The sequence below is a fragment of the Lonchura striata genome, chromosome 2 (genome assembly GCF_050655825.1).
Source record: "Lonchura striata isolate lonStrDom1 chromosome 2, ASM5065582v1, whole genome shotgun sequence".
NCBI lineage: Eukaryota > Metazoa > Chordata > Aves > Passeriformes > Estrildidae > Lonchura > Lonchura striata.
Window position 1 is genome coordinate 155573716 of NC_140704.1, and position 22762 is coordinate 155596477.

Here is a 22762-nt window from a genome sequence, read left to right on the forward strand (position 1 = left end):
AGCCTGGAGAAAAGAAGGATCCAGAGAGAGCTCAGAGCCCCAGGAGAGCTGGAGAGGGACTTGGGACAAGGGATGGAGGGACAGGACACAGGGAATGGCTTCCCACTGCCAGAGGGCACGGAAAGATGGGATATTAGGAAAGAATTCTTCCCTGTGAGGGTGGTGAGGCCCTGGAATGGAATTCCCAGAGAAGCTGTGGCTGCCCTACCCTTGGAAGTGTCCAAGCCCAGGTTGGACGGGGCTTGGAGCAACCTGGGATAGTGGAAGGTGTCCCTGACCATGGCAGGGGGGTTGGAACTGGATGATATTCCCAAAGATCCTTCCCAAACCATCCTGTGATTCCATGGGAAAAAAAAAAAACCCTTGGATGGCACATCCCACCCACTGACACTTCCCTAGGTTCTCTCTGCCCCATCCAAGGACGAGATGTCCCAGGACATTTGCCGGTGCCGTGAGGGACAACACGGAGTTTCCCATCGCAACCAACACTGGAGTTTACAGCCCACACTAAATCTCCAAGAATTCCCGTGCCCTTTTCCAGCTGGGACCCCACCCCCAAGGGCAGCTTAAGGGCTGATAACACTTAGGATCAGCTTTGGAGCCGATCCTGTCCACACCTCCACACGAAATCCCCACTTGACACCGCTCCAAAGAATCCAAAATAGAAACAGCCCCCCGAAAACCGCACGCGTGGGGATTATCCAGAGGCACAGGGGAGGAGGAAACATTCCTTGAACTCAGATTTCCTGAGGGATGACAGCAAAATTCCCGTTGACAAGCGAAGTCAAGGCATTTCCCCACCCCTCAGGCTGAAGCAGAAACTCCGGCAAAGCTGCTGGAACAGCAGAGTTTTGTGGGACTCAGGAGATGCTGCCGAGTCCACAAATCCCTTATTCCAGGTGCTCTCTGGCATCTGTTCCGTATTCCAAGGGGTTTTGATCGTTTCCAGGGCTTTGTAGAGCACACGGAGCCATCCAGCAAGTCCTGGAATGAACGGCTTAACTCGGCTCAGCAGCCACGGAGAGGAATTTCCCTCCGACGCTTCCGAGTCGTTACAAGGAAAATCAAATGGGAAGATTTCCACGAGAAAATTTAAAAACTAAGGGTGTAACCCGGGATTTGGGAAAGAACTGGAAGCAGAAAGCAGAACAGAGAAACCTACACAGGTTTTACAGGGAATTGAGCATCTGCCAGGGCGGGATTTTGGGAATCCTGACAGAGCAGTGGAGGATACTCCGATCATCCACGCTGGCATCAGTAATTCCAACTGTGACCGTGCTGGGAATACCATCAGACAGTTTATTAAGTGGGAGAAAATAGCAAAAGGAAGGTAAAAAAAAAAACAGGGAAAAGGGACTCATCGTCACTTTTCAGGTTATGGTTTTTTATAAGAACTTTGACCCACTTTTATTTTCCTTATTTTTATTTAGGAGCCCAAGGAAAGACAAGCAGTGGGATAAGAGGGATCAGCACCGAAATTCTGCCCAATTCCAAGCAGCAGGTCCAAAACCAGTTTAAAAGCTTCATTTTTGGCTGGATTAGGAGACTCCTAGAAGTCCCTTCCAGGCCAAAGAATTCCATGGACAAATAAATATCTATTTCCAAGATAAGGATCTGTTTCCAGCAGCACAGAGCGACAGGATAAGTGGGATTTGCCTCAACCTGACAGTAAGTTCAGATGGGAAATTGGGTAGAAATTCTTCCCTGTGAGGGTGGTGAGGTCCTGGTTGCCCAGAGAATTTATGGATGCTCCATCCCTGTAAATATTTAAGGCCAGGCAAGCCTCAGGAGGCCAAACGAGTTGTTCAGGACCTATTGCTCTGTTTCCCATTTTTTCCCGTTTTTTTTTTTTTTTTTTTTTTTCCCTGTCTATTTTAGCTCCACACTGTGCCATCCCTGAAAGGTTTGGAGTCTTACACAAAGCCCCCCAGAGACCTGGAAATATCATGGGTCAGAGCCAATGGAAGGATCCCATCCATCCCCAAAGCCAAATATTTTTCCTATTAGTGTATAAATAGATTATTCCCCAAAGAGCTGCTGGCTACCAATGGAATTTCCCAATCCAACAGAGCGGGAGCTGCACAGGAGAGGCTCTAAAATAAGGACTGAGATAAAAATATTGAGGTAAAACTACTTAAAATAGGGATTGAGAGGTGACTTTCATTAAAACATGGAATGGTTTGGGTGGGAAGGGACCTTCAAGGTCATCTCCTTCCATGGAAAAAATTCCACTGGAACAGGTTGCTCCAAATCCCATCCAACCTGGCCTGGAATACTTCCAGGGATATGGCTTGCATGACAAATTGAGTGTGTAGGTCCAATTCTACAAGATTGAGACACCCAGGAATTGTCACCTTCAGGCTCCCCACTTCCCCCTGGCGCAGTCGCCAATATCCCTGATCCCAAATCCAGCGTCTACGTGGGAACAATTCCTTGAGCAAGGCCCATCCCCTCGCTCCCAGCAGGCTGTTATTTATAAAAGAGGGCTCTGCAAAGAGAATTCCCAATCCTGGCTCCGCGCCTGCAGCTCCTCTTGCAGCTCGGGACGAGTCACCTGGAAATGCCAAGTCAAGGCGGAAACCCAAAACCGTTACTTACGACCACTGACGTAACCCGGCCCGGCAAAGAGCCAGGAATGTGAACTTTTCCCAATTCCTGAAGGAGTGAGGAGCCACCTCGCCAGCCACGCTCCACCCCTGGCTCCCAAGGACAAGCCAAAGGGAAGAGAGAGCTGGCAATGGAATGATTTCCAAGCAAGGTCAAACTTAGGTGGGACAGAGGAACGACGGAGAGCGGCAACCTCGGAAGGGATCAGCTGGAAGGGATTCAGGAAAACGGGAGTTTTGGATCAGCTGTAAGGAACTTGGGAAATGATGGAGCAAAAAAAAAAAAGATGTGACAAACTCCAAGGAGTTCTGTGTGTGATCCAAGGGCTTCCCTGAGGGAAGGGATCAAGAGCTTAACTCGGCCGTAATGCGATCGGAGGCGTCGCCTTGAAGAGCGGCAAAACCCCACGTAATTCGGAAGAAAAATAAAATAAATATAAAATAAAACACCAAACAAGGGGAAAAAAAACTCCAAAATTCCCTCAATTGCTGTCCCACTGTGAATCAACCCCACAAAAAAAAAAAAAAAAAAAAAATAGGAGAGGGTATAAAATCCAGGGCTGAGATTTTCAGAGCTGCCAGAGGGATCCAAACACACGGTGTCAATAAAATTATCAGCAGCTGAGCATTTGGATGCCACCCATAACTTGCTCCTCACCATTTACGCCCCCTTTACTCGCCCGAGTAATGCAAAGCAGCTCCAGCCACTTTTGCCTCCAGCGTTTTTCCAAGCAAACACTCCTTGCCCATCCCAACCTCCTCCTGTCACATCCTGTGGAGCGAGGAGGAGAGAAATGAGGGTTTAGGGAATTTTTTTGGAGGGTGATTCTGGCAGTAAAGAGTTGGAGAAGCTTCTGCAGATGCAGAGTGAAAGGAGCTTTCGGAATCCTCTGGAATTTCTCTTTAGGAAGATGGGAAAGCAAACAGGATTCCCTCTGTTTGGCATTTTCAACAGTGGGGAGGCAGCACAGGAAAAGCAGGAAGCTGATAACACAAACCGCTGGCTTATCTCAGCTGGGAGCAGGAGAAAGGGGAAGATAAGCAGGGAAGGAATATTTTCAAGGGAAGCAACACAAATCCAGGTTGGATGTAGTGGATCCGACAAGGATGTGCTCCCAAATTTCTCCTCCTCTGGCCATGGAGTTGCAGAGCCACAGATGGGGAATTGCAAAAATTGCAACAATTCCCCATCTGCTTAAGCTGAAGGAGGGAAGATTTAGAGGGAAATTGGGAAGGAATTCTTCCTTGGGAGGGTGCTGAGGAGCTGGAATGGAATTCCCAGAAAAGCTGTGGCTGCCCCTGGATCCCTGGAAGTGTCCAAGGCCAGGTTGGACAGGGCTTGGAGCAACCTGGGACAGTGGAAGGTGTCCCTGCCCATGGCAGGAGGATGGAATTGGATGATCTCCAAGGTCCCCTCCAACCCAAACCATTCTCGGATCTAAATTCCACGATGAACCACCCGCCTCTTCCAGGAAAAAATCCCAAAGCTCTTTAGAAGTTCCTTTAATACCAAACTCAGGACACAGCAAAATAATTTGATCCTTGAGGTGCCCCCCCAGCCCAAACCATTCCAAGATTCCAAGTTCACCTCAAGCAAGACACGGCCGGAACCACCCGACCCGGCAAGCACTGAATTATTTAAGGAACAAACAACACAAATAAAGAAAAGCCCCTGGAGAATCTCCCTCCTGCTTTCCCCATCTCCTGCTTCCAGCCAGCTGTGACCGTGCCGAAGCAATCCCGGAGCAGTCCTGCCTGGAAGGGGACATTCCAGAGGTGGAAAAGACACGGAGGAGCCTCTTTGTAATATTCCATGATCCCCCCTCGGGCGAGGCGCAGAGCCGGCGCTGCTGAACGCTGCACTTTTGGATTCAATTAAAGTGATTATCTGTTGTGCCAAATAAATTGTGTCCAGCATCTATCCTGCAGGATTTTACACCTCCAGCCTCATTATTCCCTAACTGTTTCCTCCTGTTTATGCTCTCTCCAATTAAATTGCTGATAATATGAGCCAAAATAAAAAACGAGCGCACCTTGTCCGGAGAAAATTGATTCCCTTTTTTTCCTGCACCGGGCGATTGCCAGGTTTTATATACTCTGTTCCTGGCGATCATTAGTAATTCAATTTTCTTTTTATTAGCCCCCTTATCTGCTGAGCAATATAGTGGCAGAGCTGACCTCTTTCGCACGGGTAAATGTTTAAAATCTTTTCTCTGATTAATTTTGCCAGTTAAGGAAAAGAGGAGAAATGATCCGGCTCTTTGCCATCACAATGAATAAAGCTTAATGTTGATTGTGATGGAATTTCTAATGCCAAGGAAATTGATTGAACGCAGCAATTACCCCGCAATAGGAACTCCAGGGAAATGGGATGGTTTTCTCCCCGGCCGTAGCCTTTTGGTTATTTAAAACAATCCAATTTGCAAGGATAATTATATATTAGTGTTTTATCTGCCACCGGGAATGAACATGGGAATTTTGATACTGGCCCGGCATTAGCAGGTTATTGCTGCAAATTACTCCAGATCTGCTTTCTTTCACATAAAGACGAAATTAGGCCATCAATAACCAGAAAAAGGTGGACTGAGGAGATGGGAGAGGCACGAGTGCCCTCTGCAGGGCTGTGTGCACTTCCCAAAATCCTGAATTCTCCTGGAAAAGCCCCTGATTCTCCTGCAAAAATCCCAATTTTCCCACATGTACCACGCAGCCGTCACTCCCATTCTCCTTGTCCGTACATCGGCCACAGCTCTGATGTTAAAATGAACTAAAGAAAAGTCAAGAAATCTTCTTTTGAAGCATTTATTCCTAGTTTTTTTCCAAGGAAAAAATCCAGGAAATAAGAAATGATAGTTTGGATGGTCAACCACAAGGAATGGTGAAGAAAAGTTCACAACTACCAGAACTCACTTGTCTGTCGTCAAAAAATAGGTAGGAATAAGCCTCATCCTGCAAGAAATCCCAGATAAATACAGGAAAAAGCTGTTGGGAAAGCGTGGGACACCCATATCCTCTGGCATGGGACTTTTAGGATGGGAAAAGCAGGAATATCCCGCTGTTATCACACCTGGATCACTCAAACCTCACTTAGAAGTTGGCGTTTTCCCTCAAAACTGGTGAGAAAAAGATGCCATCCCAGAACTTTTGGGAATATTCCATCTTCAGTTTGGAGACAGCGGATGAAGGATTCTCAAGGAGATGGGACAGGATGTGGATTAAAAGCTCATTTGGCATTTCAACTGGCTGGGAGAGCTGGGAATGTCCAGCCTGGAGAAGGGAAGACTCCAGGGAGAGCTCAGAGCCCTTTCCAGTGCCTGAAGGGATCCAGGAGAGCTGGAGAGGGACTTGGGACAAGGGATGCAGCCACAGGGAATGGCACGCCACTGCCAGAGGGCAGGGATAAATGGAATTTGGGAAGGAATTCCTCCCTGTGAGACTGGGAAGGTGCTGGGATGAAATTCCCAGAGAAGCTGTGGCTGCCCCATCCCTGGAATTGTCCATGGCCAGCTCAGATGGAGCTTGGAGCAATCTGGGATTGTGGAAGGTGTCCCTGCCCATGGTGGGGACTGGAATTCCATGATCTCCATGGTCCCTTCCCACCCAAACCATCCCATGATTTTATCCAACACAGTGGCACCCGAGGCCTTGATGATCCTTGTTGGTGCTCCAGCTTTTCCCTGGATAAGGAGAGAAACAACCACAACTTTTTATCCCTCTTCCATCACATCCCTGAGCATCCCAGAGGTGAGGGGGGCAGCCTGACCTGGAACTTTCTCCCTGTTCCACCATCCCATTGGAAAAACTTCCATTTGGGACACACTCCCATATCTGAGCTGTTATTAAACATCCCATTTAATCAAGTATTTCGGAATTAATCACAAAGAGCTGGAGGTGGATCTCTCATGGAACAGCCCAAGTAATCCCAAGAAAATTCCTACCAATCCGCCACTTTCCATTGGCTCTCTGATCCCTAAATAAAAGCAATTCCCACCGAGGGAAGTGGGCAGAGCATTGGAAAACACCAATCCCATTTCAAGACTCAGCAACTTCCGGGAGAGCTTCCCTACCGATGAGACCAAACAGATCCATTTGGGCCCAAGAAGGGAATTGGAAAGCCAGGAGACAGGCCAGCACCTGGGAAAAGCAGGAGCAATGTCTTTGTACAGCTCACAGAGCTCTGTCCCAGATCCCAAAATCCCGTGGAACAGGACAAACAGGACACCAGCCAGGCTGTGTCACCACAGGCCCCACATCCGTGGAGGGACTGATCCAGCTTTTCCAGCCACGCTGCCATGAAGGAATTTGGGAGCATTCCTCCCCTCTGTCTTTCCCTCCAAAAATGGATCCACCTCCCTGCTCCATTCCTGCCCCGCTCTGCTCCCAGTGTATCCCAGTAACCCCGTTTACTTCCCTCACACCTGCCCAAGGGGAAATGGAAAAGACTGGAAATTCCACCACTTTGTGGTGATTAATATCCACAATATTTTTGCTGGGATTAATAGCCACACTTTGCCCCAAAAGAAACCAAAACAACCTTCCCAAAACCTCTTGGATAATGTGGGAGCCAGGAATTGAATCCACAAGACTTCACTTATTCCCAGCTCCCTGTGGAACCAGAAGACACCCCATCCATAATTATACACTTACAGGGAACATGGGAGTTGTCCTAATCCCTGTGAGCACCCAAGACTTCCCAATTTGGGAATATCCCTGCCCCATCCACCACCTGGAGGGAAAAAAAACCCATAGGAGTTCCTGGAGCACACAGAGGAACAGCCCTGGAATAATTCCATAGCTTTCCAAACCTAGAGTTTTAAGAATATTCCAACACATAAAGCTGCAAATCCTCTGCCTGGGATTGAAGCTCTTCAAGAAAAATCTTGAAGTACAAAAGGATTCAAATCCAGAAAGTCAATTTTAATCAAAGGGAGCAAATCCAAAATTCACTGAGGGAATTTTTCGAGGCAAACCAGGCTCTTCCTGAATTTCTCTGCAAAGGAGAAGGTGCCACACAGAGAAGCATCTGCCAGGAAATTGGATCCACTTTTGGAGGGGGGAATGAACTCCCTGCTCTCCCAAGGTCACTTCCAGCCCTATTCCCTTTTTTTTTCTTCCATTCTCCAACCTTCTTCATTTGCCAATTTCCCAAAGCCTGGAGCAAAACCACATTCCTGCTTTATTTTCTCATTCTTATCCAGTTAAAATGAAGATTAAGATTTTTTTCAGTGTGTGAACATTCCCTTCAAGCAAGGAACTGGGATTCCAAACAAGCTGATATCACTGCCTCAATTCCCAAAGTTAAAATGCCATGGCAATCCCAAATTGCTCCGTGTCTCCAGAGCTTTCTGTCTTTTTATGGAATCATGGAATGATTTGGGTTGGAAGAACTCAAAGATCATGGAATTCCACACCCCTGCCATAGGCAGGGACACCTTCCACTATCCCAGGCTGCTCCAAGCCCCATCCCAGCTGGCCATGGTCACTTCCAGGGATCCAGGGACAGCCACAGCTTCTCTAGGAATTCCATTCCAGGACTTCAGCACCCTCCCAGGGAAGAATTCCTTCCCAATATCCCATCTAACCCTGCCCATTGGATGACAGTGGGAAACCATTCCCTGTGTCCTGGCACTCCATCCCTCATCCAGGAAAATTCAGCAACATTTCAACAGAGCTGTTTGAACACCAAATAATCCCAAATAACTGGAGACAAACCCCAGCTACATCTGACCCAAACCCCTCTCCCTGCTCCAGCAATTCCCTGGGAATTTCATGGGGCCACGGGGAAAATGTGCCTCACATCCACCTGAAATAAATGAATCCCAGGCAGGGGAAAGCTTTTATCCATAAAAATACCCCTAGGGAACAGAAGAGCCACCAACATCCCAACAACATTCCAGACACTGAGCTCTGAGTTCTGTTCCAAGGTAGCAGGACACGGATGCAAATTCCCTGTTCCCAAACACAATGGATCCAGTATTCCACCATTACTGGCGTTTTATGCAAATTAGATCCAAAACTGGACACCACACTGGGATACAGCTGAGAGATTTGTGTATTCCTGCCTCTGCCAACTTCTTTCTTCTTGGAAAACCTCCCTGAAAATCCAGGGAAACCCCAGGAAAAGCAGGAAACATTTGTTTTTTGGTGGAGACGCCAAAAGGTCCACACAGATATGGAGTCAAACTTCTCCTCAGTGTTTGCTCCAAGACCAACAACACCTCCAGGAGGACTCGACAACACATTCCCAAAGCCAAGAACCCTTGGAATGCCTGTTCCTACCTTCCTTGGCGGCCACCTGTGTCCTGGTCGCCGGCATCCGGCAGAGCCGGTGCTTGGAAATCTGCACCAGGCCCCGGGGCGAGGAGCGTTTCGCCGTCACCGAAGGTTTTCCCCGCGTGGAATTCCTCCTCCGGAGGTGGAAGCGGCTCTTCAGAGCTGTGGTGGGGGAGATGTTCTTCTTATCCGTGGGGGAACTGGGAAAAGGGAACGTCACACGGTTAGGAGGGAGCAGGGAAGTGGCCAAAATGCTCCTGGGTGTCCTTCAGGGCTCCAAAAGGAATCAAATCCCACCAGGATTCTCCTCTGGCTGAGGGGGGGAGGAGAAGCTCTGAAGAGAAAATTCCAAGGGAACGGGCAAATGTGAGGAATTCCTGGCAAGGAACAGATGGGGAATGAGGTGTTTGACAGCCAAACTTGCTCACTGCCTTCTGCTCAACAGATGTGAGGGACTGAATCATGGGATCATGGAATGGTTTAGGTTGGAAAGGATCTCTGAGATCTCCAAGCATTTCCCAGCAGTGCCAAGGCCACCACTGACCACATCCCCAAGTTCCACATCCACAGGGATCTTAAATCCCTCCAGGGATGGGGATTCCCAGTGCCTGACCACCACTTACACAAAGGAATGTTCCCAATATCCAAACTAAACCTCCCCTGGAGCAGTTTGAGGCTGTTTGCTCACACCCTGTCCCTGGGAGAACCTGATCTTTCCTGACTTCACCCACCTGCCAGGGAATTTAGGGAGCCAGGAAGTCCCCCCTCAGCCTCCTTTTCTCCAGGCTGAGCTCTCCCAGCTCCTTCAGCTGCTCCTGGTGCTCCAGACCCTTCCCCAGCTCCATTCCCGACTCTGGACATGTTCCAGCTCCTCAATATCCTCCCTCCAGGATTTGAGGAGCCTCAGCAGTGCCCAGCACAGGGACGATCCCTTCCCTGATTCTGCTGGAATTTACCAAGGTGTGGGAGGTCTCCCTGAACTGCCAAAAAAAATCCCAAACATTCCCAACTTCTCCAGGCTGCTGCAGAGTGATTTTCCCAGCACGATCCACCCACTGATGGTTTTCCAGGCAAAGCAGGAGGGCAAGGCAAGGATGGGAAGCACTGAAGGGAGGTGGGAAACAGAAGCAGGAATCAACACAACAGTTACGAGAATTTGGAATTAAATCAAGGAAAATGCAGCTTCCTTTGCTGAGTGAGAAAATGTCGGCGACCACAGGGATTCACAGGATCCAGCTCTGGATCACCCAGCATCAGGAGGACATGGAACTGCTGGAGTAAATCCAAAGGAAGCCATGGAGATGCTCCAAGGGATGGAGCCCCTCTGCTCTGGAGCCAGGCTGGGAGAGCTGGGAATGTCCAGCCTGGAGAAGAGAAGGATCCAGGGAGAGCTCAGACCCTGAAGGGGCTCCAGGAGAGCTGGAGAGGGATTTGGGACAAGGGATGGAGGGACAGGACACAGGGAATGGCTTCCCACTGCCAGAGGGCACGGAAAGATGGGATATTGGGAAGGAATTCTTCCCTGGGAAGGTGGTGAAGCCCTGGAATGGAATTCCCAGAGTAGCTGTGGCTGCCCCATCCCTGGAAGTGTCCAAGGCCAGGTTGGACAGGGCTTGGAGCAGCCTGGGATAGTGGAAGGTGTCCCAGTTCATAGCAAGGGTGTGGAATTCCACGATTTTTAAGGTCTTCCAACCCAAACCATCCCACGGTTCCACAAAACCTCCGGCACACAAAAACCCCCACCGGAATTTCCCCCCACAGCCACAACCTGACGTGAAACCCGGGGACACAAAATCCAAACCAACAACTTACCCCACATTCCCTTTCCTCTTGATGATTTTTGTCTGACTCTTCACTTTGTAACTGGACAGGGCAGCCTCTCCAAAGGATTTCATCCCACCGGGAACAACGGATGCCACGCAGGGAGCCGGTGGGACAGAGACAGTTCGAGAGACGTTCAGGGCTGGAGTCTTCTTCTGGTCCTCAGATCTCCACTGGAATGCTGACTTGGAAGTGGAAGGCAAAGTCTGCAAGCTGGAGGCTTTCCACTTGTATTTACTGGGAGAAACCCCCAGCTTGGATTGCAATCCCAATTTCTTTATCTTCGTTCCCAAATCCGCCTTGGGGGAGATTTTAGCACCTTTGTCCGCTCCCCCAGCGCCCTTCTTGGAATTTTCGGCTCGAGGGCTTGCCCACCTCTTCACAATCCGTGAGCTTTTCCCAGGGTTTGCCACCCAGGTGTAGTTGTTTTTCCTGAATTTCTGAGATTTGCTGGAGACGGGTGCCGAGGCAGCTTTTTGGAGAGTGGGAGCTTTGGGAATTACGGGAAATCTGCTCTTCACCAGAGTCACCCCGGCCTGAGCAGGTCGAGAGAGCATCTCGGCATTCCCAAAGAGTTTGGGATGTAGGGAAGCATCCCGGACTTCCTCACCGCTTGGCTGCCGTGGAGAGAGTGGTTCTGCCTTGATCCGTACCGAGTGCTGGGCTGGCTCCCGACCTGGAAATTCCAAAGGATTTTGTGGCTCCGACTTCAGCGCCACGGCGCTTTCACTGGTGCTTCCAGAGGCGGAAAAGGAGCTCCCGGTTCCGATGCCGGGCAGGCAAACAGTCCTGGACGTGGAACTGAAGGAAATGGATAGGGAAGGTCTTCTCTCCTCTTCCTGGAGAAGAGATTTCTGGATATTCCCATCCGCCGAAGGAGCCACTGCCACTTCCCGCCTGGAAAACTCGCCGTAAGGACCCACGTTTTCCTGGCCAGCCCTCTGTGGCACCTGGATATCCACAACGATGTTCCCATCCGTGGTGAAATCCACGTGCCTCTCCGGGGACGATCCCGGTGCCTCAGGAGTCTGGCTGTCCCCAAGGCTCCCAAAACCTTGGGAAGTGCTGGAAGCACTTCCAACGTCGTAGCCCAATCCCGGCAGCCGGTTGTCCAGGGAGTATTTTTTCCTCCAGGAGTGAGTCTGGCTCGGGTGGAAATTCCTGGGAGGCTGCTGGGGGAACCTGGTGGAAAAGGCTCCTCTCCTGGTGTAGCCGGGCTGGCGGGGGTTGTTCCACCTGGGAGGAGCCGACGGCGCCGGACGTGGGACATTCCCGTGCATGTTCCTGTGGCTGTTGATGAGACCTGAGGGAGAGAAGACGGAACATTAATTCCCTGATCCCGTGGGAATCCCACGGCAACACAGAGCTGCTCTTCCCGGCGCTGGAATTCCATCGTCGCTCGGGTTCGGGATGAGCCAGGGTGGAAGGAGAAGTCATGGAATCACAGCGTCCAGGAATGGTTTGGGTTGGAAAGGACCTTCAAGAACACCCGGTTCCACTTCCCTGCCAAAACCCTGGATTCCACAGGTTGCTCCGAGCCCCATCCAGTTCGGGCCTTGAACGCTCACAGGGATCCAGGAGCAGCCACAGCTTCTCTGGGAATTCCATCCCAGCCCCTCAGCACCCTCACAGGGAAGAATTCCTTCCTAATATCCCAACTACCCCCGCAATCGGCCTTGGGAAATCATTCCCTGTGTCCTGGCAGATCCTGAACTCCACCCTCCTGTCAGGGAATTATAGGGAGCCAGAAGATTCCCCCTGAGCCTCCTTTCCTCCAGGATGAGTCCCCCATCTCCCTCAGCTGCTCCTGGTGCTCCAGACGCTTCCCAAGTTCCCTTTCCAAGCTCCCTTCCTTAAAGCAGCAACAAGGACACTCCAAGGCTTTGCCGTTGTGTCCCTCTGGAAGCCACCATCCCTGTTAATTCGGGAATTTCTGCCCCTGTCCAGCCTCAGCGCTTCGAAAAACCTGAAACCTGCATTCCTGTGTTCCCGAAAACCTTTCCCATGAGTGATTCCCTAAGGAATTTGGGGCCTGGTGTTTCAGGCAGAGTTCTTTTTCCTTCACCGGGGTCACCAGGAGAGCTGAGCCAGCACATTCCTCATGGAATAGCAAGGATTGTTTTCCTCCCTCTCATCATTCCCGCACGTAGGAGCTCCTGGAGAGGCAAATCTCAAGCTCTGAGTGGAAGTTGTGGCCTCGCCAACCAGGAAAATTTACTTTGAAGGACAAAAATAGGGGGGTTTGGTGCTAAAAGAAGCTCTGGTGCTTTCCAGAGCTTGGGAAGGGCACATGGATACACATCCCACCTCTGTGCTCCCAGCCCGGGGCTGTGGGACAGGGAAAAGCCCCTTCCCAAAGCCAGGAGAGTTCCAGATCCTGCCAAGAGTGGGAATTCCCTGGTGTGGGGATCCCAAAATCCCCCAGCACTCCATGGGCTCCGTTCCCTCCCTGCCTTGGCCCACTTGGCTTTCCTGGGTTTTTTTCCCTTTCCAGCTTTTCCCAGCACTCCCTGGATCACTTCCCTCTTCTCCCAAAACTCCCGAGTCCTCTCTTCTCCCCTTTTCCTCCCTTCTCCCAGCACTCTGGGATCTTCTCCATTCCCATCCCACTCACACTGCTCCCAATCCCATCCCAAAATCCAATGTCACACCCCCACCAAAGACTCCCCAGATCCCATCACAACCTTCCCAAAATTCCCTTAAAACACCGCACCGCCCCCCAAAATTCCCAGATTTCCCCTGATCCCTCCTCCAGGTCTGCTCACATTGCTCCCATTCCCGATATTCACGATTTTCCCCAATTCCCGCACCCTGCAGCGCTCGGATCTCCCGGCACAGCCTCACCCATTCCCGATTTTCCCGATTTTTCCCCAATTCCCGCACCCTGCAGCGCTCGGATCTCCCGGCACAGCCTCCCCCATTCCCGATTTTTCCCCAATTCCCGCACCCTGGAGCGCTCGGATCTCCCGGCACAGCCGCTCCTATTCCCGATTTTCCCCAATTCCCGCACCCTGGAGCGCTCGGATCTCCCGGCACAGCCTCCCCCATTCCCGATTTTCCCGATTTTTCCCCAATTCCCGCACCCTGCAGCGCTCGGATCTCCCGGCACAGCCTCCCCCATTCCCGGTTTTCCCGATTTTCCCCAATTCCCGCACCCTGGAGCGCTCAGATCTCCCGGCACAGCCTCCCCCATTCCCGATTTTCCCGATTTTCCCCAATTCCCGCACCCTGCAGCGCTCGGATCTCCCGGCACAGCCTCCTCCATTCCCGATATTCCCGATTTTCCCCAATTCTCGCACCCTGCAGCGCTCGGATCTCCCGGCACAGCCTCCTCCATTCCCGATATTCACGATTTTCCCCAATTCCCGCACCCTGCAGCGCTCGGATCTCCCGGCACAGCCTCCTCCATTCCCGATATTCCCGATTTTCCCCAATTCCCGCACCCTGCAGCGCTCGGATCTCCCGGCACAGCCGCTCCCGTTCCTCCATTCCCGCAACGCTCCCTCACGGCCCCAGCGCCGCCGTGACGTCATCAACCGGCGCCGCCAACGGCCCCACGTGAGCGCTCCCGGGCGGTCACGTGACGCCCGCGGCCGTTGCCTGGCAACGGGGCCGGGGCAGCGCGGCCTAAGCCGGGCCTGAGCCTGGGACCGGGCCTGAGCCTGAGCCCGGGCCTAGCCCAGCCCGGCCGGGCTGTCCCCAGCCTGGGACAGTCGCCCCGTTGTCCCCTGTTCCCCTCTCAGCCTGGTCCAGCTGCCACCAGACCCTTCCCCCTGTTCCCATCTTAGTCTGCACCAGCTGTGCCTAACCCCTGTCCTCAGCCTGGGCCACCGTGGCTCTTCTCGTCCCCAGCCTCTGTTCCTTCCACAGCCTCATCTGGCCATCTCCTGTCCTCATTCCAGCTGTCCCCATTTCTCCTGTCCCCATCCCAGCCTGCTCCAGTTGTCCCCATTTTTCTTGTCCCCATCCCAGCCTGGCACAGCTGTCCCCATTTCTCCTGTCCCCATCCCAGCCTGTTCCAGTTATCCCCATTTCTCCTGTCCCCATCCCAGCCTGGTCCAGTTATCCCCATTTCTCCTGTCCCCATCCCAGCCTGTTCCAGTTATCCCCATTTCTCCTGTCCCCATCCCAGCCTGGTCCAGTTATCCCCATTTCTCCTGTCCCCATCCCAGCCTGGTCCAGTTATCCCCATTTCTCCTGTCCCCATCCCAGCCTGGTCCAGTTATCCCCATTTCTCCTGTCCCCATCCCAGCCTGTTCCAGTTATCCCCATTTCTCCTGTCCCCATCCCAGCCTGGTCCAGTTATCCCCATTTCTCCTGTCCCCATCCCAGCCTGCTCCAGTTGTCCCCATTTTTCTTGTCCCCATCCCAGCCTGGCACAGCTGTCCCCATTTCTCCTGTCCCCATCCCAGCCTGGTCCAGTTATCCCCATTTCTCCTGTCCCCCATCCCAGCCTGGTCCAGTTATTTTCATTTCTCCTGTCCCCATCCCAGCCTGCTTCAGTTGTCCCCATTTCTCCTGTCCCCATCCCAGCTTGCTCCAGTTGTCCCCATTTTTCTTGTCCCCATCCCAGCCTGTTCCAGTTATCCCCATTTCTCCTGTCCCCCATCCCAGCCTGGCCCAGTTATCCCCATTTCTCCTGTCCCCATCCCAGCCTGCTCCAGTTGTCCCCATTTTTCTTGTCCCCATCCCAGCCTGTTCCAGTTATCCCCATTTCTCCTGTCCCCCATCCCAGCCTGGCCCAGTTATTTTCATTTCTCCTGTCCCCATCCCAGCTTGCTCCAGTTGTCCCCATTTTTCTTGTCCCCATCCTAGCCTGTTCCAGTTATCCCCATTTCTCCTGTCCCCATCCCAGCCTGGTCCAGTTATTCCCATTTCTCCTGTCCCCCATCCCAGCCTGGCCCAGTTATTTTCATTTCTCCTGTCCCCATCCCAGCCTGCTCCAGTTGTCCCCATTTTTCTTGTCCCCATCCTAGCCTGCTCCAGCTGTCCCCATTTCTCCAGTCCCCATCCCAGCCTGGCCCAGTTATCCCCATTTCCTCTGTCCCCATCCCAGCTTGCTCCAGCTGTCCCCATTTCTCCTGTCCCCATCCCTGCCTGGATCTTCCAGCTGTCCCCATTTCTCCAGTCCCCATCCCTGTGCCTGGTTCTTCCAGCTGTCCTCACACACAAACTGAGCCAAAAAACTGGAATTATTCACAGTTCTGGACAGAAAAGGGGGAGCTGGTTTTTCCTTCTCCTGCCCTTGGTTATTTCTCCACCTCTCCCTGGTCCATTGGTTCCATGTTCAGCTGGGTTGGGGTTTGGGTATTATTTTATCCCAAGTTTCTTCTTCCCTCCTTTCTCCATATCTTCACTAAGGCTGCAATTACCGAGATGTGTGAAGCACAATTTATCTACTTGGAAACTGGAAATCTTGGAGACAGGCTGGGAGAGCTTGGAATGTCCAGCCTGGAGAAGGGAAGGCTCCAGGGAGAGCTCAGAGCCCTTTCCAGTGCCTGAGGGGGCTCCAGGGGAGCTGGAGAGGGACTTGGGGATATTTTCCTGCTGATCCAAAGGACAATCTCCAGCAAGGAAACGTTCATTCCACCCATCAACCTCGTGATTCCTTATTTCCCACATTTTGGCTGTCATTTTTTAAATGTTTTGCAGGAAAACCAGTCCCAAAATTTCATATTTTCTGTGGAAGCAAAGAAAATCCTTGACGTTCTTTCCCAAGCGAATAAAACCCGTAAACAAAGAGCAGCAGAGCCACAAGTGTGCAAAGCAGATAAAACTCCAGCCTAAAATTATCCAGGAAACAAAAAGCTGAGCCAAGGAGCTGGAACAACACAACACCAGGATGAAACCTTTGGAAAAGCAACCCATCATCAATCTCAAATCCTTTAAAACAAACACTGTCCCTTGGGATATTTCACTTCCCAATGCAGCCAGGGAGTTCTGCCTGTCCCAGCTCTGATCAAATCACATCTCTGGGACAAGCTCACGATTTCCCTGCTTGGAAAGGGAGATTGAGTAAATTATTTTTGGTGCTTTGTGGCATTTTTATGTGGAATATGGGAAGAACAAGCTTGTTGGGATAAAATATTTTGGGAGAAAAGGCTTCAAAATACAAAGAATTTATGGAGTCTGACCCTAAAAACTGCTAAAAAAATGCCCCAAACCGTCTCTTTTTTCCAAGTCTTGCACACATGGGAACAGGCTGGGAACCAGGCAGGCAGGAATGAGAGATCTCCTCCCTTTGGGTGGCCTCAGAGCGGCTTCAACTGATCCCAAATCCCACCCAGAGTTTCATAATGGCTTTAAACTGACAGGAATTGGCACTTGTGCCCAAAAAAATCCTCCTCCACTCCCAGCTGCTCCTTCCCTCCCTCGTGCTGGCACAGGGAGTCGAGCGCTTTGCATAAATGAGCTCAGAACGAGCTGCTCTGAATTGAAATTAATTCAGCACACGTGGAGGAAAAGCTCCTTTTTAAACCCAGGGAAGCCGTGGATCCACCGCTCCCACAAAACCCAACCTCGGGAAAAGGCGACCTCAAAGCTGTTTTACCAATTTACACCAACATTTGTGAGGAGAAAATGAAAAGTTTGGAGGATCTTGGACCGCTTGGGGTCATTCTCGGATGTTTTCCATCGGGAGAGCTTTGGGATGGGGAAGTTTTCCAGGGATGGAGAAGCAGCATTTTAAGCATGAATTGGATGTTCTCCAGGGAATTGAGAGGAGCATCCTGCCTCGGGACAAGCAGCTGGCAGAAACCTCCCCTGGGATTTGTGCAGAGGGCAAAGGACAGACGAGGATGTTAAAATATTAAAATAAACCTTTCTTTTTCTTCTGGCTTTCCAGCGCATTCCTGTCACAAGCAACATATCCAAAAAGAATTCATGGCACTTTCAATTCACAGCACAAAGTTTCTATGACACTTTGTAAGTCTAATTTAATTTTTTTTAAAGAGGAAAAAAAAAAAAAACCAGCAAGTGGAAGATTTTAAGTGTGAGTAAACATCCCAGGGAAGGGAACACATGAAAGAGGAATTAAATTGTCACGTCCAGCCCAAAAATAAATCCTTTCAATGTCCTAAAACATCATCCCAGTGCAGACCCAGTGACAAGTGTGCCAGAGGATCCCTGGATCCTGGAACACCCAGTTCTGCCAGGGATCCATTTGCAGGAGCAGCACATGTGGGACCTCACGGAATCATGGAATGATTGGATTGGAAAGGACCTTCAAAGTCATGGAATTCCACCCCCCACCTGGGCAGGGACACTTTCCACTATCCCAGGTTGCTCCAAGCCCTGTCCAACCTGGCCTGGAACAATTCCAGGGATGGGGCAGCCACAGCTTCTCTGGAATGTCTTCCAGCACTTGTGAGTCTCTGGGATTGTTGTGTCAAGGTTTCAGGGAGATGCCTTACTTAAAGTGTAAAAAAATGGGAGAGAACACAGGAGGAAGTGGAAAATCAAGAGTGAAGGCTTAAAACCTGTGTAGTTCCAAGGTCAGTGGTTGTTCCCTGCAGCCTTTTCCTGAAGGATTGGGAAGAGTCTGGAGGTGAGTGACCCATTCCCTCCTGTGCCAGCACCATCCATGGCACAGACCCATGGGATGAGTCCTGGCTGCAAGACTTTTCCTTTTTTTCCTTTTCCTTTTTTTCCTTTTCCTTTTCCTTTTCCTTTTCCTTTTCCTTTTCCTTTTCCTTTTCCTTCTCCTTCTCCTTCTCCTTCTCTTCCCCTCTGTCCTTCTCCTTTTTATTTCTCCTTCTCATTTTTCTCTCCTCCTCTTCCTCCCCACCCTCCTTTTCCTTCTCTTTTTCTTTGTCTCCTTCTCCTTCCCCTTCTCCCCTTTTTTCTTCTCAACATTTCCAGGGATGGGACATCCACAACTTCCCTGAGCAGCCCGAACCAGCATCTCACCATCCTCATAGTGAAAAATTCCTTCTTTTTCTCCAGCCTAAAGCTCTCCCCTTTCTGTTTAAATCCATCTCCCCTCACCCTGTCACTCCAGGCCCTACTAAAAACCCTTCTTCCCATTCCTACAGAAATCCATGGACACAGCCCCAGCTCCGAGAGAAACTCAGCAGTTATTTACCACTGAAGAAATCTGCTTCTTCTCCAAAATGTTTCTCCTATTTTAACTCCAATGAGGGGAAAAAAAAAGTGCTTCCCAAGGGCAAACAAACACTCAACTCACATTTTTTTTGCTGATAACAGCAAGACTCCAGAGCAGGGCTCAAGGGAAAGAGATTTCTTCTGGGTTAGTTGGAAAACAGAGAGGAAAATGTCAGGAATGGGAGAAGAAAAGGCTGCAGGATCCTAAAGGAAAAGCTGCTGTCATTTATCGAGTGGGTGTTGGTTTTTTGTTTGGTCTGGTTTTTGGGGATGGCTCTTGCCTCTGGTGGCACTGCCAGGGCAGGAGCTGCACACGGACCTGAATCCACGTGTTTGGGAAAGGGAGAAACCAGAGGGGCGATCTCTGTGCTTCCACGTCATTGTCATTCCCAGTAGGAATTATTTTCCAAGCGGGGACGGAGAGCAAATCCTCTTCTTTCTCTTCTGTGCTCACCCACTGAATTCAGGATGGCTCATCTGGCAATTCCATGGAGGCAGAAGGAAAAACCATGGATCAAAAACCTCAGCTACAAATCATTTAACCCAAAAATGTCCTAAATCCTCTGGTACTCTGGGAATGGGATCATGGGGGCTGTGAGATCCCACAGCAAAATGAGTTTCCTTTACAGGACCCAGCTCTGGGATCCCCAACAGCAGAAGGACATGGAGATGCTGAAGCAGATCTAGAGGAAGCCATGGAGATGCTCCAAGGGCTGGAGCCAGGCTGGGAGAGCTGGGAATGTCCAGCCTGGAGAAGAGAAGGATCCAGGGAGAGCTCAAAACCCCTTCCAGTGCCTGAAGGGGCTCCAGGAGAACTGGAGAGGGAATTTGGGAAAAGGGGTAGAGGGACAGGACACAGGGAATGGCTTCCCACTGCCAGAGGGCAGGGATGGATGGGATATTGGGAAGAATTCTTCCCTGTGAGGGTGCTGAGGTGCTGGAATGGAATTCCCAGAGAGGCTGTAGCTGCTCCTGGATCCCTGGCAGTGTCCAAGGCCAGGTTGGACAGGGCTTGGAGCAACCTGGGATAGTGGAAGGTGTCCCTGCCCACGTCAGGGGGTGGAACTGGATGAATTTGAGGGTCCCTTTCAACCCAGGCCATTCCACGATTCTGACATGACTACACCATATCCTGGCAATGGAAACGTGGCTTTTCCCTTGCCAGTTCCAAGGGATAGAATCAATCCACCAGGAAACCATGGCAGAATTCCCAAAAATATTTGTTCATGTGAAAACACCTATATTGATCCAGCCTCGGCTGTGAAGGGGAGAGGACTTTGCTCCCCGACCGCTTGGGCCTTGGACTTTCCTTGCTTGGAAAGGTTGAGAAAGAAATCCATACACTGCCAGTTGTAAATATTTGGATTGGGAATATGGTTTGGATGTCCAGCAGAGCTCTTCCAGGAGCGTGAGGCCATCCAGGGATCTGCTTCTATCCCAATTTAAAGCTGCCCTTGCAAAATTCCCACCTTGCGGGACCTGCTGCTCCAGTGTTCCTGTCAAAAAAAAAAAAAAAAAAAAAAAAAAAAAATTGCAAATCCTTTTGGATTCAGGAAATTTCACCAAAGCACCAAAGAGAGGGGAAACAAACTTCCTGACGATCTGAGCCGTGGCTTTTGCTGGAAAAGCTGAGGGGAAAGCAGCATCAGACATTCCTGCAAGACCTGGATGAGAGGGAAGGATGTTCAGGATGAAGGGGGTGAATTTTTGAGACCTTTTTGTTTTTTTGCTTTTTTTTTTTTTTTAACTTGATTCCTCTCCCAGCTGGATCTCTGGAGTTCTGTGGGCAGCACCACTCAGCAAAACAGAGGTCGATGCACATCCAAAAGTCACAGAGGGAATTCAGCTTGCTTGATTCCTCCTGGGACCAGTTTTTCCTGGCATTTCACCCACTGAAGCTCCCTGTGTATTGGTGGGGCATCTTTTGATGGAGCTTGGCACATCCATGGCTTTTTCCTTGTCCTCCCGACAGCTCCACGATGTCCCAGTGCTTCCCCTGACCTGCACAGATGAATCACATCCAGGTTTTTAAGAAGATCCATGAATTTTGGGCGCTCAGCAGCACCAGTCTGGGGACACACCATTATTCCTGGGGGCCACATGGAGACTCCAGCTCCTCTGCCCCTTCCCGCCTCTGTAGGGGGCTTTGCTCTGGAACTCCTTTCTTCAAGCTTTGCTCCAGAGAGGCTAAAATTAAACCAGTGATTCCATTGCTGACTGAAAACAGAGCATTCCTTCTCCACCCACGTGCTTTGGATGGACATCAGAAGCCAAACCCCGGCTGCTCAGCCCCATGTGGAAAAACAATCTTCTATTCTGATCCTCCATCCAGCGCAGCTCGCTCCGGTCGGGATGTTCAGTTCCGAGCCCGGCGTTCAGGAGGCTCTGAAATGGGATTTGCCTGGAAATGGAAAACATAAACACAAGCAGCTTATTGCCCTGAACAAAAGCTTATTCTGCTCCAGAGAAGTGGGGGGGGGAAACAGAAGTTAATTCATGGATAAAGCAAGGCAAATAAAATCCCGTCACGATCTCCTTTCCACCCTGTATAAATCCTTTGGGAAAGTGGGGATTTGCAGGCAGCCAGTGGAAAGATGGAGATCTTTCTCTGCAACTCCAACCCTCATGGGGGTAAAATCCTAAATATGCCAGTCCTCACCGAGGCACTGCCAGGCGGTGCAAACCTGCTCCATGGCCGTCCGGCCCCGCTGGAGTCATGGAATCACAAAACAATTTGGATTGGAAGGGATTTTCGAAGGGCATCCAGCTCCAAACCCCTGCCACAGGCAGGGACACCTTCCACTATCCCAGGTTGGTCCAAGCCCCACCTAAACTGGCCTTGGACACTTCCAGGGATCCAGGAGCAGCCACAGCTACTCTGGGAATTCCATTCCAGCACCTCATCACCCTCACAGGGAGGAATTCCTTCCCAGTATCCCATCCATCCCTGCCCTCTGGCAGTGGGAAGCCATTCCCTGTGTCCTGTCCCTCCATCCCTTGTCCCAAATCCCTCTCCAGCTCTCCTGGAGCCCCTTCAGGCACTGGAAGGGGTTTTGAGATCTCCCTGGATTCTTTCCTTCTCCAGGCTGGACATTCCCATCTCTCCCAGCCTGGCTCCAGAGCAGAGGGGCTCCAGCCCTTGGAGCATCTCCGTGGCCTCCTCTGGAATTGCTCCAGCAGCTCCACATCCTCCTGATGTTGGACTCCAGAGCTGGAGGAAGCTCTACAGGTGGGATCTCACCAGAGCAGGGCAGAGGGGCAGAATTCCCTCTTTTCCTCCTGCCCACACTGTGGGAGCAGCCTGGATCTCTGGATTCCTGAACCTCCATCTCCGGGATCCCCAAGTTCTTGAGCATCCACCACTGGATCAGCTTCTCCTGTAGCATCCATCCAAATATTCCCCAGGATAGCCCAGCACCACAAAATCCCCTCCTGGTCCAAATTCCCAAAGCGTGGAGCCAGGAAGAAATCTGCCTACCCTGCCTCCCCCAAATCCCTGCACAATTCCCAGAGCAGCAGCTGCTCTTTTCCCACCCAAAATCCACCGAAGGGACAAAACAGGGGCTGGGACACCAATCCCTGTGCCCTGCTGCCTTCCCCCCTGTCTCCAGATGTTCCTACCCCACTCTGCACTTCCCAGCGAGCTGAGGATGGACAAAATTCATGACAGAAGTGACTCCAATCCCGATCACTCCTGGGACTTCATTCCCAGCTCAGTGTCACGACAGGAACAGCCAGGAACTAAACCCACGGCAGCTGCTTTTCTTTATCCCGTTTTTCCCCCATCAAAAAAAAACCAAACAAACAAACAAAAAAAAAAAAAAAAAAACAAAAAAAAAACCAACCCCGAAAAACCTCCCCCCCCCCAAAAAAACCCCAAAACCCACAAAAAAAAAAAAAAAAAAAAAAAAAAAAACCCAAAAAAACCCAAAACACTTTTCCACCCAGCTGCTGGGATA

General features: G+C 50.9%; 1 protein-coding gene and 1 long non-coding RNA gene across 3 annotated transcripts in view; both read right to left on the reverse strand.

The window, feature by feature from the left end:
* Window positions 1–14234, reverse strand: part of ZC3H3 (zinc finger CCCH-type containing 3) — a 127367-nt gene extending 113133 nt beyond the window's left edge. The window contains exons 1-3 of one of the 2 annotated variants that reach the window (XM_077781788.2): window positions 14144–14234; window positions 10692–12003; window positions 8886–9079 (exon numbers count right to left, since the gene is read on the reverse strand). In XM_077781788.2, the coding sequence (XP_077637914.2) occupies window positions 8886–9079; window positions 10692–12003; window positions 14144–14189 (1552 nt within the window). In that variant the 5' untranslated portion in view covers window positions 14190–14234. Of the gene's footprint in view, window positions 1–8885; window positions 9080–10691; window positions 12004–13510; window positions 13833–14143 lie in introns of those variants that run through there. The other variant, XM_085572648.1, reaches the window with a different exon arrangement.
* A 3375-nt stretch (window positions 14235–17609) lies between these two features.
* LOC146768501 (uncharacterized) lies at window positions 17610–22633 on the reverse strand. Its single transcript, XR_014953144.1, has 2 exons — window positions 22425–22633; window positions 17610–21204 (listed from the first exon to the last, which is right to left on the reverse strand). It is a non-coding gene; the product is annotated as an uncharacterized LOC146768501 (long non-coding RNA).
* Window positions 22634–22762: the final 129 nt, after the last annotated feature.